The sequence below is a fragment of the Halichoerus grypus genome, chromosome 14 (assembly GCF_964656455.1).
Source record: "Halichoerus grypus chromosome 14, mHalGry1.hap1.1, whole genome shotgun sequence".
Lineage (NCBI taxonomy): Eukaryota > Metazoa > Chordata > Mammalia > Carnivora > Phocidae > Halichoerus > Halichoerus grypus.
The window spans coordinates 92899970-92914746 of record NC_135725.1 but is presented as its reverse complement, the minus strand read 5'-3'; the positions used below and the strand labels follow the sequence as shown (position 1 = coordinate 92914746).

The following is a 14777-nucleotide window of genomic DNA, read 5'->3' as shown; positions in this document are numbered from 1 at the left end:
AGGTGAACACGGATCAGTTTTGAGGCTGCAGCTCTTCGCCCACGGGTCTTGTCCCTGTGCTTTAAGAAAACCACCATTTGCCCCGAAAAAAAGAAAAAAAAAAAAAAAGAAGAGAGAGAGAGAACAGATTAGTTTTGGGGGCTGTCAGGAGAATATTTCAGTAACAGATTGCCTCAGCATCTGAAAAACCCAGGAGACCCAGAAGGTACTTCCTGATGCCGTTAGGAGTGCCAGGCGTCCGTGGGCATTTTGGGAAATTGCAGCAGACACAGGACCCCAGCCAGCCAAGAGAAGAGGACAAGTGCAAGCTCAGTCTGCTCTCTGCGACCGGTGGGCTGCCCCTGCAGCCGTGACCTGGACATCCAGCCAGGGCCCTCCTTCCACCCCAAGCCAAGCGCTAAGTGACCGATGCCGCCAGGCTGGCCGAAGGCTGAGTTGATGTGAACACAATCGCCCTGTATCTGCTCCTGGCCGCGGTGACGCACTGTTCCTGGCACCCAAGGCGGGCAGCCCCAGCCGCGCCCAGAAGCCCGCCCCATTCCTACTGCCTCCACCCGGAATCTGTGTGTGCCCCTCAGGCCCGCAGAGCGAGGTCGCCTCCGGCCGGACCAGCCGGGTCTCCCTGCAATTGCCCCAGGGGACCCGAAGGAGCAGGTGGCCCAGGCGGCAGTCACTCGGGCGCGGTTCAGGGGCTCCTTTGTGGGGCGACCGGGCTGCCAAGGAAGTCGCGTCCTTGGGTCGCCTTTGGAGCTACGCTTCTGGGTTAAGGGGCATTGGGGATGTGGGGAACACAGGCGGGGCGGGGCGGGCGAGGAGGCCCAGACCGCGGGGGGCGGGGCCAGAGCCCAAGTTCACCCGCCGCGCGGCTGCGGGGCCGGGACGCGGATCGCGCGGCCAGGAGCTAGGTGACCGGGCGGCGGGGGCAGGGGGAGTGTCGCGGGGCGGGGCGGGGCGCGCCTCACCTAGCAGCTTCCTGGGCGCGCTCGCTCCCCTCTCCGCCCCGGGCCGCCCCGCCCCTCCGCCGTCGCAATAAGGGGCGCGGGCGCGCGGGAGGAGGCCCGCAGTCGCCAGCCCGCAGGTCGTCCTCGCGCCCGCCGGCCGGAGCCCAGAGACGGAGCCGGGGCCAGCGCCGTCGGGGCTCCGGGACGCCGCCGCGGGGACGCGGTCGGGGCGCGGCGGGGCCATGGAGTTCTGGCCGTGGCTGACCGCCGCGCTGCTGCTGCTCCTGCTCGTCGTGCAGCTGAGCCGCTCGGCCAGGTTCTGCGCCAAGATCACGCTGTACTGCGCGGTCTGCCTCTGGGCCTCCACGGTGGCCGCGGTCATCTGCCTGCTGCGCCACCACGGCCGGACAGTGGAGAACATGAGGCAAGGGGACCTGGGGTGCGGGGGGGAGCGGCGGGGCGGGCGGGGCGCGGGGGGCGCGGGGACTGCGCCGACCGGGGGGACAGCGGCGGGGCGCGAGGAGCGCGGGGGGGGCGCGGGGACAGCGCCGACCGGGGGGACAGCGGCGGGGCGCGAGGAGCGCGGGGGGGGCGCGGGGACAGCGCCGGGGCGGGGCGGGGCGGAGCGCGGGCCGCCGCCCGCTTCCGCTTTCCTAACTTTCTTCTCTCCTGTCCCTCCTTCCTGCCCCGCCTGTGGCTCTCGGGGCTCTCGGGCGGCGCGCGCGGGTCCGCGGGACCCCACGTCACAATGTGCCCGTGCCCGGCCCGGAGGCTCCGGCCCGGGCGCAGACACCGAGGGACTTCAAAAGGTCTCGGTCTCCAGCGCCGCCGGGTCCTTCCGCCCCGCCAAGGGCCCCGCGGGTCGCGCAGGGCGTTGGGGGCGCCGGCTGGGGGGTGGCGGAGCGGCCCTGGGCCGGCTGGGAGAGGCGCAGTCCTGCTCCACCCGCGGGGAAAGAGCGGGTCGGACTGCGGGGCTTGCCCCAGGGGGGCTTTGCTGGAGCACCGCCCCGGCCTGGAAGAGGCGCTTTAGAGCCCCGGGGGTCCCTGCCTTCTCTGCACCCCCTCTCACCCACCCGCACCTGTGATCGCCCCTGGGGCTGACTTCCTTTCCTTCCCTGCGGGTCCTGCTAAGAAGGTAGGAGGCTCCTGAGTGGGAAGGGTGGGTTTGGCCCCTGAGGTCCAGCCTCAGGGTGGAAGGAAGGGAGGGGTGGCTGGAATTTTTCTGTGGACACCTCGGTGAGCTGGGCAGTATGGTGTTGTGGGCTGGTGGGTGTGGGGTAGGGAGGTCAGGCCCGGCTGAAGAGTGGGGGGTCTCTTTGGGTCAGAGGCTAAGGGGCGGGGGCTTCTTCCTGCCCTGTCTCCCTGTGTCTGATCCCAGGGCGGCTGTTGGTAATATTTATCTCTGTGGCTTTTGCAACAGCTTCTTGGCTGTGGCCTGCCGTGAGGATACTGTGGTCCCTGAGGTCCCTGCCCCCTGTGTGGTTACAGGGCAGTGGGTGAGGGTTGCTGACTTCCCGCCCCCTCTGTCCTTGTCCATCCACACCAGCCGATGCTGCTGGGACTGGCCCACACGGCGTGGGCCCTCCAAGCCTTGTGTTTAGGGGTTTGTGGCTTTCCTACCCAGAGTAGGTGAGGACTCAGAGTGGAGCGTGCTCAGTGGGTCTGTGGTGTCCCCTGCCCACCACCCGCATGGCCCGGGCCAACATCCCAGGGAGTGCGGCGTTCCCCAGGGACAGCCCAGGTGTGGTCCTACTGGCTGTCTTCCCCGCATGGAGTGCCCCTGGGGAAGGGAGGACCTGTTTGCAGGGGGTTCCTCAAAGCTGGGCCCCCACCACTGCAGGGCAGGGATGCCTGAGGCCGTGCACGTCTCTGAAGGCCGGGCCTGAGTTGGGGTCCTGGAGTCCCCAGTGGGCAGCAGGAGCCTCGGCTCAGCACTTGCTGGGGGCTGGCCTCTGAGCCGGAGGAGGGGTGTGGGTTCCGGGACCCACAGGCCAGTGGGCTTCTTGGAGGTGGTGCTGCCCTCCTAGAGCCAGGCCCGGGACGGCATGTGTGGTTCTGAGGCGTCAGGAGGGGGAGGCAGGGGGAGAATTGGCCCCAGAGCAGGTTTTCAGCAGAGGTGACAGAGCCAGGAGGCGACCCTCCTCTTCCCCCAACTGTGTCATCAGGTGGCCTCTTTACAAGCAGTTTCCTTGTCTTTTAAAAGGACTGACTCAGACTTCAAAGCTGCTTCCCAGGGGTCAAATCAGAAGTCACCAGGCCCTTTCTGATTTGGTGGCTGGACCTGGCAGGCTGGGGGGACAGGGAGGATGGGTGGAAGATGGGTGGAGGTGCCGGAGGGCTGAGTGGACGGGCTCCCTACCCCCTCCCTGCAGACCCCTCCGCAGAGGGGCTGGGACATGCCGTGGCCTCACTCAGCAGTCTTTCCCGGACCCCTGAGCACCCTGGCTGCTCTTCTCGCCAGCCCCACCCTGACTTCTGGAAGGTGGCCCACCTCGCTCGACGCCACGGTGTCTACGCCCTCCGTCCTCACTGTGGGGCCGGGCATATTGTGTGCCTCATTCCTCTGATGAGGAGTCGGAGGTGCTGGCTGAAGCTAAGGCCTCCCGGCGCGGGGGAGGGACGGAGGAGGCGGCTGCCTGGGGTCCCAGAGCTAAGACGTGGCGGAGCTGGGGTGCAGACCCCCTGGGAGGGCCTCCAGAGTGCGTGCTTCGTACGTTCCCTCTGTGCCCGCCAGCACTAGGGGCGGCGGTGCTGACAGGGACTGGAGCCCTGGGCTTGGGGTGCCGGGAGCTCTGCCGGGGGCAGCCCTGCTCTGCCCCCTCCCCTGCTTTGCTGCCTTTCCCTGGAGCAGCAGGGGCCCCTCCCCACGGGGCTCTGGGCAGTGGCCCAAGGAGGCTTTTGCCTGTTGGACTCCAGTTCCGAGCGTGCAGGGAACAGTGACGGGAACAGAAGAGCTGACCCTCTGACCCACTGGGGGCCCAAGACCAAGGATCCCTCCCAGGCTGGTTGTGCTCTCCGGGCTGGGCTACGGTGGAGTATTAGGCCTTGTTTCCTCGCCCCACGAGGCAGATGCCCTTAGTACAGCCATTTGACAGAGACAAGGGTGAAGCCCAGCTGTGTGTGTGAGGATTAGGTTCGGCTGCAGGATCGGGACCCCTAGCGACAGCAGCTTCTCCACGAGACTTTCTCGTGCATCGAAGGAGACCGGAGCTGGGCGGCCCAGGTCCTGCAGAAGGTTCCAGCTTCTCCATCCTGTGGCTCCACCACGCTCAGGGGCCGGTATGCATACACTACCGTGGCAGGGCCTCTGGGGGCTGGACGGCATGAGTCCACCGGAATGGCCAGGCCCTGGGTGGCAAGGCTCTTGGCTTCAAGGGAGGTGGGCTAGCGAGGCACTCCATTTGTGCAGCTCCTGAGGAACCTCAAAGAGGGAAGAATGGGCATTGTTTAGGCCGGAGACCAGGGGGCTCATCGATGCTGGGTGGGATTTGAACCCAGGACAGCTCAGCCTCTTAGCCAGCGCTGCCAGCTGCTGTGTGCTCCTGGGGGTGCACGGATGGGGACAGAGTGCATTCAGGGAGCCCTGTGGCTCATGGGGCTGGCAGGGGATCCCGGTTTTGCAGGAAAGTCTGCCTTTGTTTTTCTTGGAGTAGGATGGCCAGGGGCAGACTCCCTCCCCCGGATGCACTGCTGCAGGCCCAGAAACCAGAACTCCCCAGAGCCCAGGGGATCCTGGGTCAGGACTGAGGGCTTGCTGGCCCCCCCTTCCGGCCCCCTGCTTTCACCCCATTGCCACACAGCCCCTCTTAGCACCTCCGGGCTTCTGGGCAGCTCCTGTCCCCTGAGCAGATCAATGGCTCTGTGTGGCCTTCCTGGCAGGGCTGCCCCCAGGTGGGCCCCACCCGGAACCCCCGCTCTCTGGGGCACATCCAGAGGGGTCTGGCTGAGGACTGGAGTGCCTCAGCTGAAACAGCCGCCCAGATCTGGGAGCAACCTAGCTCCAGGCCAGGGGCTGAGGGCAAAGGTCAGCAGGTGGCCACGGCCTGGCCTTGAACTTCCTTCCAGCTGCCTGGAGCCCGTGCTGGCTGGGGGAGGGGCGGGTGGCCTGGGGCACGTGTCCCGCCTACTTTGTGGATTCTTCTTATCTGCTTGTGACATCATCACTGTGGTTGCTCCCAGGGTCCCAGCCTCAATGGCTCCATCTCCACGCCCTTCCCCTTTTCACAGGCAGGAATGGAAGCTTAGAGGGGGTGGGGTCAAGGGCAATGCCCAAGGTCATGGCGAGCGAGCTCACCCAGAGCTTGGGAAGGGCCTGGGGGTCCTCAGGCTGAACACGGAAGGTCCAAGGAGGCTGGCTGACCAGAGTGAGCCTGGGCTCCCGTGGGCGCTGGAAGGATCCGTGGTGTTTATAGCGCTCAGGTGGTCTCGGCGGTTCGTGACTGGGGTTAAATAGAGGGCTCCTGAGAAAGATCCAGGCAGGGCCAGCACATCCCATCGGCTTGAGGAACGGTCCTGCGCCTTGAGGTGGGAAAAGGTGGTACCAGTCACCCATCTGGCCGCTGGTGGGTGCTTCTGGAATGCTGTGCCAGGCACTCAACGCACCCCCAGGCCTCTTGGGCTTCAGGTGGCCTTGGCTGCACCCCACTAGCCTCCCTGGGGGTTTGGGGGCTAGAGGGGGTAGGGCAGCAGCCAGAGCTGTGTGCCCATGTCCCGGGGCCAGCGCCAGGGACACCTGCTCCAAGTTTTGGGGCCCTGGCTCCCGAGGGGGCAGCCCCCCTGAGCCCTGCGGCTGGTGGAGGGGCACTCAGGTAAGGTGGGCTGTGGGCACAGTGGGGCCGGTGCTCAGGATGGCGGCGGCTGCTGCGGGCTGGCTGAGGGCTGGCTGAGGGCCGGCTGAGGGCACGGCCGCCACCTCCAGTCCTGCGGGGCGCTGGGCGGGGTCTGCAGAGCCTCAGGGAAGGGGGAGGAATTTGCTTCTGCAATTCTGGAATGCCATCTTGCAGTCCTGGGTCTTCGCCCCACCCCACCCCACCTCCGGTATGCCCCTTGCCTGGCATTTTTCACTTGTTTTCCAAAAACCAGGTAAGGAGGTGGGTTCCGGCCCACCTTGGCTTCCCTGCTGCGTGACCTTGGGCAAGTCACTTAACCGCTTCGCGTAGGCCCCCTCATCGGAGTGTCCCCACCTGGTGGGGTTGCTCTCTGAACAAAAAGTGAGGCTTCCTGTCCCGCCCTCGGCACATAGCAGGGCTGCGCAGGTGTGGGGGATGGAGGTGTTCCCACCCGCCCCCTCCCCACCCCCCGTGGGAAGTGCACTCCGCTGTCCTGGGCAAGGACCCCTGGCTTGCTGTCCCTGGTGGCCCACGGTCTGCAGGAGCCGCTGCAAAGCTTGGTTTGCTTCCTTCCACATTGAGGAAACTGTGAAAATGATGGACTTTCTTACCACTTTTACAAAAAACCTTGAAACTGTGTGACATCGGGAAAAGGACAGGTGGCCGGGCGTCCGCGTGCGTGCGGCCCGCAGAGACTGCTTTGTCCCCTTGAGGACGACCACTGGCAGCCTGCCGTAGCCACCGCAGCTGGTGCGTGTTCTAGTCCGCGTGGACGCACTCCTCGTGTGAGTGTGCAGAGCACGCTGCTCCCTCCGGGCCGGCCGCCCTCGTGCTGCCCACTGCCGGGGGTCTGTGCACGGCATCTCCCATGGTCTATGGTCAATCCCTTATGTCAGATACACAAAGAAATCCAAACAGGAGAGAAGAGTCCTGGAGACGGATGGTGGGGACGGTCGCACAGCAGTGTGGGTGGATTTCACGCCACTGAACCGGACATTTAAAAATGATTAAAATGGGACACCTGGGTGGCTCAGTTGGTTAAGCGACTGCCTTCGGCTCAGGTCATGATCCTGGAGTCCCGGGATCGAGTCCCGCATCCGGCTCCCTGTTCAGCATGGAGTCTGCTTCTCCTTCTGACCCTCCCCCCTCTCATGCTCTCTCTATCTCATTCTCTCTCTCAAATAAATAAATAAAATCTTTAAAAAAAATGATTAAAATGACAGGGCGCCTGGGGGCTCAGTCGGTGAAGCATCTGCCTTCCGCTCAGGTTGTGATCTCGGGGTCCTGGGATCGAGTCCCGCGGCGGGCTCCCTGCTTGGCCGGGACTGCTCACGCTCTTTCTCTCTCTGTCAAATAAATAAAATCTTTAAAAAATGATTAAAAAGATAAATTCTATGTGACACATATTTTGCCACAATTTTGAAAGAGGGAAAGAGAAGCCAGCAGGCGCCTCCAGCAGAGAGCAGGCGGTCCGCATCCAGATGTGGCTGGGGTCCTCCGCGGCAGGTAGGGGGCGCTCGCGACCGGCCAGTGCTGCACGGGGTGTCCAGGTCTCCGCCCCAGCAGGCTGCGGATCCCACCGCTACTTCGCCTCTCTCCCTAGCGGGGGACCTTCAGACGGTTTCAGATTTTTCTTTTTTTTTTTTAAGATTTTATTTTTAAGTAATCCCTATCCACCGTGTGGGGTGAGATCCCCCATGTGGGGCTCGAACTCACAACCCTGTGATCAAGAGTCGCAGCTCTGCCGTGGGAGCCAGCCGGGCGCCCTCCAGATTCTTCTAATTCAGACCACACGTGAGGATTGCAGGCCTGCCTCTCATAACTGCCTTAGGAGCAGATCCTGGAAGAGGGACCAGATTTCTTTCTTTCTTTTTCTTCCTTCCTTCCGTCCGTCCATCCTTCCTTCTTTATAAGATTTATTTATTTATTGGAGAGAGCAAGAGAGCACAAGCCGGGGGAGCGGCAGAGGGATAGGGGAAGCGGACTTCCCACTGAGCGCGGAACCCGGAGCCCGACGTGGGGCTCAATCCCATGACCCTGAGATCACGACCTGAGCCAAAACCAAGAGTGGACGCTCAGCCGGCTGCACTACCCGTCCGCCCCGGGACGATTTCTGCACGGCTTTGCCCAGGTGCTGCTAGCCTGCCGTCCCCCGGCGGCCGTTCCCAACATCCGGGCCAACCCCTCATGTTACCGGTCTTTTCTTTCGGACCGAGCCAACCCAAAGGATGAAAACAGGGCTCTTGTTTCGATGTGCGTTGCTTTGATTTGATTTCTAGTGAGAGTGAAGATTTTCCATGTTTATTGGACATTTCCATCTCTCTCCTTTATAAAGTGCCGGCCGTGCCCTCTCCTTGTCCCCTCAAGCCTCACAGTGACTGAGAAGCTGGCTTTGTAGATGAGAAACGGGGCCCCGCAGAGGTGAAGCGGCCGGTGAGCTCGCTCAGCCTGTATCCAGGGCCTGCTGGGACACAGGTCCCAGGGCGGGAAGGGACAAATGGGCAGGTCTGGCCTGAGCAGGCCGAGGCTGGCAGGTCCAGGGAAGGATGGCCGGTCTAATCGTGCGACCGCGCCTCCCTGAGCCTCAGTGTCCCCATCTGCAGCATGGGATGATGGGAGAGCTGCCCTCCCATGGGGGTTCTGTTCTGTGAAAGGGGCAGCTGAGTGAGAGGCTGGCTTTCAGATCCAGAAGGACAGATCCCGAGGGATCCACTCCCAGGAGGCCTGAAAGGAGTCGGATCCACAGACGCAGGGGCCAGGGGCTGGGGGAAGGGGGTCCGTGTGTAACGGGACAGAGTCCAGTCTGGGAAGAGGAGCATGTTCTGGGGACGGATGGAGGGGACGGCTCAGTGTGCATGCGCTGACGCCCCTGAGCTGTGCCCTGGACAGCAGTTAGAAGGGTACATTTTGGGTCATGTGCATTTTATGACAATTTAAAAAAAACGGAGTCTGGCTTTGAGCCAGCACTGAGTCTGCTGTCTTAAGGGCCGTCTCCGGGCCTGGGGCAGTTACTCACCCTTGTGTATAAAATGGGAAATCCCTCCCTTGCGGTGAACGCCGTTGAGGGGCTCAGATACCTGAGGGGCCGGGGTGCTGCCCAAACCTGTGAGAAGTGGAACAGTTCTGGGTCACTGGTGGGTCAGCCACCCCCAGGGGATGGGGCGGACTGGGGCCCTGCGGGGAGTTAGAGGGCTCTGAGCCTCACCCCGCAGGCTGGCCCCTACTGGAGCCCGTCCCAGGTAGAGCCCTCGGCCCCGCGGCGTCCTCCAAAGCCAGCAGTGCCCACAGCCACTCACGCCCACCTGTGCTGCTCGGAGGCAGCCCCCGAAGGTTGCCGATGCCCTAGGGCAGCCCCCTGCAGGCGCCGGGGCTGGAAGGGCGTGGACCTCCAAGCGGGGGAGGCCCAGGCCCCTCACACCCTGGCTCCCCTCCTCTGCCTTCCCCTGGGGCAGGTCATTTGCGCTCTGTAGGCCCAGGAGAAGGGGACGGTGGGATTGCTCAGTAGGACAGGGGTGAGGGGCGCAAGCCCAGCCTGGGCGCGCTCCTCTCATCGCGGGCGGCGCTCCCGCTTGTTCCTGAGCAGTCGTCAGCCCCTGCGAAGGTCTCCACTTGCTGTGGATGCCTTCTTCCCTGTGTGGCACTGCCCTGCAGGGTCTCCTTCCCCAGAGCCTGCGGGTGGGGGCCCGCCTCCTCTGCAGGGGTGCAGGGATCCCTCTCTCTCTGTTGGGTTTTATTTTATTATTTTTTGAAGATTTTATAAGTCATCTCGCCACCTAACGTGAGGCTCGAACCTATAACCCCGAGATCAGGAGTTGCACGCTCCCCCGACTGAGCCAGCCGGGCGCCCCTTCACATAGGGTTTTTCGTTGCTGACAGCCGAGAACCAGACCCAGCCCAGCCCTCCGGGGGCTCTCAGCCTCCAGTCCCCTTGCAGCTGCCCCTGGATGAGCCCGCAGGGGTGTGGGGTGAGGGCAGGGCCGCACGGCAGGTACTCGCAAAGCAGATGCAGCAGAGGACGGCCTCCCCTTTGCCAGGTGTCCACCCCTGGAGGCTTTGCACCTTTCTGTCCGTGATCTTCCCTGTTCCCACCAGGGTGGCAGGAGACCTGGCCGCACTCGCTGACCCCTTGAGGGACAGGACCTGATGGCTCCTGGAGGGGAAGGTGGACTCAGGGTCCCGCCAGCTGCCCGCGAAGAGGGCCAGCCGGGGCTCCGTCTGCTGGGTCTGTTCCAGGCCAGAGCCCAAGACGGGGTGCAGGGCAGGGGGGCCCTGCTCACTGACATTCTCTCTTCTCAGGATCATCAGATGGTTTGTCTCAAAGTTTAAGTACATATTCGGCCTTCGTTTTGAGATAAAGGGTCTCCAGAAGCTGGAGGTGGACCACCCCTGTGTCATCATTTCTAACCACCAGAGCATCCTGGACATGATGGGTAAGCCAGGGCGCAGAGGGGTTGGTGGGAGAGCTGGCCCTTCCTGGCTGCAGGCCCGGCCTGGGACACTGCCCTGGTCTCTTGCGGGGAGAGGGAGGGGTGCTTCAGAGAGCTGGATCCTGGGCCCAGATGACCTGGTGGGAAAGGGGGGCTGACCCAGGCCAGGGAGACCCGTGCCTCCCTCCAGCCACATGACAAAGCTGTGTGTGCCTGACGCTGGGTACGGGCTCTGCCATCCTCACCCCAGCGGCTGGGAGCTCGGCTTCCCCGCTCCCTCTACAGGCGGGAAACAGGCCGAGAGGCCACATGACTTGGCCGGGTGGCCAGTGGGAAGGCATGACCCCGCCCAGGCCTGTTGGTGGTCCAGGCACAGGGCTGGCTCTCTCCTCCTTGGGGAGGTGGCTGCCAGGCTCTGAGCCCGACCCCTCCTGCCTGGTGCCCGTGGCCACCTGCAGGCCTGATGGAGGCCCTACCTGAGCGCTGCGTGCAGATCGCCAAGCGGGAACTGATCTTCTTGGGGCCCGTGGGCCTGATCATGTACCTCGGGGGCATCTTCTTCATCAACCGGCAGCACTCCAAGACGGCCATGACCGTGATGGCCGATGTGGGCAAGCGCATGGTCAGGGAGAACGTGAGTGTGGGGCTGGGGGACTGCTTGGCGGTGCAAACACTCCCACTCGGCGGTAGGTGCCCAACAGCACCTCAGCCCCCTGCCCGTGGAAATGTCGGGAGCCGAGCCTCCGCATCCGCGCATTCGCGGTGGTGGCCTCAGCTGACAAGGGAGGCTCCTTAGGAGGGGGCGGCCCAGCCCCCCCCCCCAGCTACAGCTGCCTCCCGTCTCCCCCACAGCTCAAAGTGTGGATCTACCCTGAGGGCACGCGGAACGACAATGGAGACCTGCTACCTTTCAAGAAAGGCGCCTTCTACCTGGCGATCCAGACCCAGGTGCGCCAGGGCACTGCCCTCCTAGCGGGGCAGGGAAGCGGGTCCAGGTTGGCTTAAAGCCGAAGGTGACGGCCTGGTCAGGTTGGGGCCACTGGGGCTCGGGGACCACCTCCCACTGGGCGGGCACAGGGCCTCCTCACCCCTCCAATACCTGGTTTCTGGCCTGCTGGGAGGGCTGTTCTTTGGGCCCCTTCGCCCACTCTGAGCGCCAAGGCTGGTGCTGATCGGGTCCAGCACCCAGCTTCGGCAGCCCCCTTGGTAGCTGGCCAGCAGGGGTCCCCAGGGGAGGCAGCGGCGGCAGGCCTACTTACTGGGCTCTCTGGGGAAGGCTGAGTGCTTGCCCAGTCCTGCAGAACCGTGGGCTGGGGCCAGATGAGCAGGGCCTGGGGGGCGGCCCGCACAGAGCGAGCTGGGACTCTGCGGTGGGCCCCTCTACTGTCCTGGTCCTTGGGCTCCAGGGTGCCATTTGTCCCGGGAGGTGCTTGGGGGTGACGTCCGTAGAACTGGGGGTGCATCCATCCCCGGGGCAGTGTCTCCTGGTGGCTAAAGGGTGCTCTGTCCCACTCCTGGTCCTGTGTTGGGGGAGTTCGTGCAGGGAAAAGTCATCATCTGCAGCCGGGGGGAGGGGCTTTCGTCCTGCCCGGTTAGGGTCTGGGCGGTGCCTGGCAGGGGTCTGCTCTTGGCCCTCCCCCTGGCACAGGTGGCCTCTAGCGCCCCCTGCTGTCTGGCCCTGAGCAAGGCGGGGCGAGCCCTCCTTCCAGAGGCTCCCAGCTCACGCCCCTGTGGGGTCGTGGGAGCAGCGGGTGAATGGGGTGGAGGAGCCTGGGCTCTGAGCTCTCACCCCCTGGGCCTGCGGCCCCTCCAGCTGGGACGTGGAGGGCACCCCTGCCGCATACCTGGGGCTGATGTCCTTTCCTTTTGCTGGTGGTATGGGACACGGGGCTCGTGGGAGAGGAGAGAGGACGCTGCAGAGGCTCTGGTGGGGCTGGGGTAGTGCAGCTTCAGCCAGGAGACGGGACAGCATTCCCTGTCCTCTCCGCTGCCCTCCTCCCTGTCTCCCCGGGGGGCCTCCCAGCCTGTCGCCTCCCTGTGTTCCAAGTCTGTGTCCCTGCTGCTACCAGGGAGAGGCTCCCTGACCGCCAGGGTTAATGATCAGCCCCAGGGGCCGTTTCTGACCCTGGTGTCTCCCAGGAATACCAGCAGACCCCGTCCCCTCCCTGGCTACAGCTGCCCCCTGCCTCCCCAGGATGGGGGAGGGGTGGGCAGAAGGACCTCCGTAACCTCCAGCTAAACTGTACAGGGCCCTGCCCCCCGCGCGAACTTAGGACCCAGTGGGGGCACAGATGTGAGTCATAGGGACATGTGCCAGCCCAGGAAGGCTTCCTGGTGAAGGGGATGCTTGAGTGATGATGTGTAGGATGAGTTTATGGAATGCTGGGGGCAGCTATAGCCGGGGAGGGGGCAGGGCCTGCTCGTTTTCCTGCAAGACTCCAGGGTCAGAAACGGCCCCTGGGGGTGATCATTAACGCAGGGCATGAAAGGTGTCCCAGGCCCCGGGGTCATGCGTGGAAGGGGCCTGAGGCAGGTCACCTTGCCTGTCCTGTAGCCGCAGGCACTCCCGGGACCTCGTTAGGCAGAAGGCAGGCAAGTGGCAAGGCAGGGCTCCCCCCACCAGCTCATCCTTGGGGCTCAGGGTGGGCTGGGGTGGGCTTCCGTGTGTCCTCAGGCGCCACGGCTTCTGTCCACAGGTGCCTATCATCCCCGTGATATACTCCAGCTTCTCCTCCTTCTACAACCCCAAGACGAAGCTCTTCAGCTCAGGTAGCACCCCACCACCTGGGCACACCCGCGGGGGGTCTCATCCTCAGTCACGGGGACGCCCAGGCCCCTCGTAGGGTAGTTCCCCTTTCTGGGTGGTTCCTGTAGGCCAGTGATCGTTTGGTGAGTGAAGGAAGGAAGGGATCTGGAATCCCAGCAGAGGGAGGGTTAGGTGCCTGAGTTCACACGCATAGGCCCGAGCTGGGCAGCAGCCTCCCGGGTAACCCCACGCCCACCAGCCGTGGAGCTTGGGGCCACTACCCTTCCTTCCAGATCCCGAATGTGGGCACCTGGTGCCTGGGTAGGAAGGTGGGGTCAAAGGTTGAAGGGCAGCGGGGCGGGGAGGGGAGGAGCCAAGCTGTGTCCCCCCGCCCCCCATATCTGAGACTCTTGGCCCCCCAGACCATGGTGGAGGATGGAAGTAGAATGGTGGGTGTGGGTGCCTGGGAGGAGGCGGGGGGCACCTTCTGGGGGAGGAAAGTTCTGTACCTTGGGTGGAGCTCGCAGGGGAGTATATAGCTGTCAGAACCTACCAAGCGTGGACTCAGGAGCTCTGGGTTTGGTTGTACTGATTATTCTGTTAAATACCAACCACCTGAGACCAGGGTGTCCAGGGACGGCCGGTAGGTGGCCGAGGAGGAGGAGGAAGGGGGTTCAGCTGGTGCCGGAGCAAGGACAGGCCGCAGCTTGGGCGCCAGGACAGCGGGCACGGGTGGGGGCCCCAGGCCACTGATGCTCCGCCCCCAACAGGAACGATCAAGGTGGAGGTGCTGGATGCCATCCCCACCAGTGGTCTCACTGTTGCCGATGTCCCCAAGCTGATGGATACCTGCTACCAGGCCATGAGGACCACCTTCCTCCGCATATCCAAGACACCCCAGGAGAACGGGGCGACTGCAGGGCCTGGTTGCCAGCCAGCCCAGTAGCCGAGGCCTGGGGTGGGGCAGGACCCGGGGACAGGATGGGGCGGGCCGGGGACAGGGCTGGCTGGAGAAGGGACAGACGGACCTCTTTCCCTGCCCTGGCTGCTAAATATCACTGTGTCCCGCTCCCGAGGATCCACCCGCTTTCATTCGGGCTCTGGATGCAGGAGGCTGCCTCCTGTCATTGGCCTCGGATGTCCCCCCAAAAGGAGAGTCAGCTGGAACCTTCCCTAGAAGCCCACACTTGTGCCTCTCGGACTCGGGAGCAGGCGAAGGACCAGCTGGGCCGACAGGCAGGGCCTCGGACGAATGGCCAGGGCTGAGACGCTCCACCCTCCTGCCCGGGCCTGTGGGGCGTGGAGGCCGGCTGGGTGGCCGGCCCCCTGGGAGAAACGGGACTCTGCGGGGGGGCAGGGGGGGCGGCTGGACACCCGGTCTTGTGCAACCTGGGCCTCAGGGAGAGCCACACAGCAGAGGTCCTTGCTCCGCTGGCCTTGGGAGCAAGCCGGCCGAACAGGCACTGGACGCCGTCGGTGTTTTTTAATAAATGAACCCTCGGAAGCACCTGGTGAGCTGTGGTCACTCGGGGTGGGCGGGGCGGGCCAGCGCTCAGGGCTGTCCTCGCCGCCTCCAGGGGGCACTCCATGCCCCCTGCAGTGTCCCCCTCCAGGGCCAGGCCCGTGATCATCCTGCGGTAGTTTTCCAGGGGTGGGGATGTCCCCTGAACTGGGCGGCGGGCACGCTGGGGGTCAGATTTGCTCTCTGGCCGCTGGCCGGAGCTTATCACCGAGAGGCCAGACTCACCGTCGCAGAAACCACCGGCTCTAGCCCCTCGTGGAGAGGGAGGACCGAGACCCCGCGTAGGAGGGCCCAGTGTGGCTGGAGCCCTCC

General features: G+C 64.3%; 1 protein-coding gene across 2 annotated transcripts; it reads left to right on the top strand.

Moving 5' to 3' along the window:
* Positions 1–1000: 1000 nt before the first annotated feature.
* On the top strand, positions 1001–14450 carry AGPAT2 (1-acylglycerol-3-phosphate O-acyltransferase 2). 2 transcript variants are annotated; one of them, XM_078062043.1, is made up of 6 exons: positions 1001–1365; positions 10067–10200; positions 10599–10831; positions 11050–11145; positions 12894–12966; positions 13714–14450. In XM_078062043.1, exons 1-6 carry the CDS (start codon positions 1184–1186, stop codon positions 13887–13889), a joined length of 894 nt encoding a protein of 297 aa, XP_077918169.1. In that variant the 5' UTR covers positions 1001–1183; the 3' UTR covers positions 13890–14450. The 2 variants fall into 2 exon arrangements, with proteins under 2 accessions (XP_077918169.1, XP_035951131.1); XM_036095238.2 differs by having other exon boundaries at positions 1010–1365; positions 10656–10831.
* Positions 14451–14777: the final 327 nt, after the last annotated feature.

Bases quoted from the DNA above. Each gene is read 5' to 3' on its own strand.
- AGPAT2 (XM_078062043.1), top strand. From the start codon at position 1,184: ATGGAGTTCTGGCCGTGGCTGACCGCCGCGCTGCTGCTGCTCCTGCTC. The intron at 1,366-10,066 runs GCAAGGGGACCT...CTCTCTTCTCAG, and splicing joins CGGACAGTGGAGAACATGAG to GATCATCAGATGGTTTGTCT. The intron at 10,832-11,049 runs GTGAGTGTGGGG...TCTCCCCCACAG, and splicing joins AGCGCATGGTCAGGGAGAAC to CTCAAAGTGTGGATCTACCC.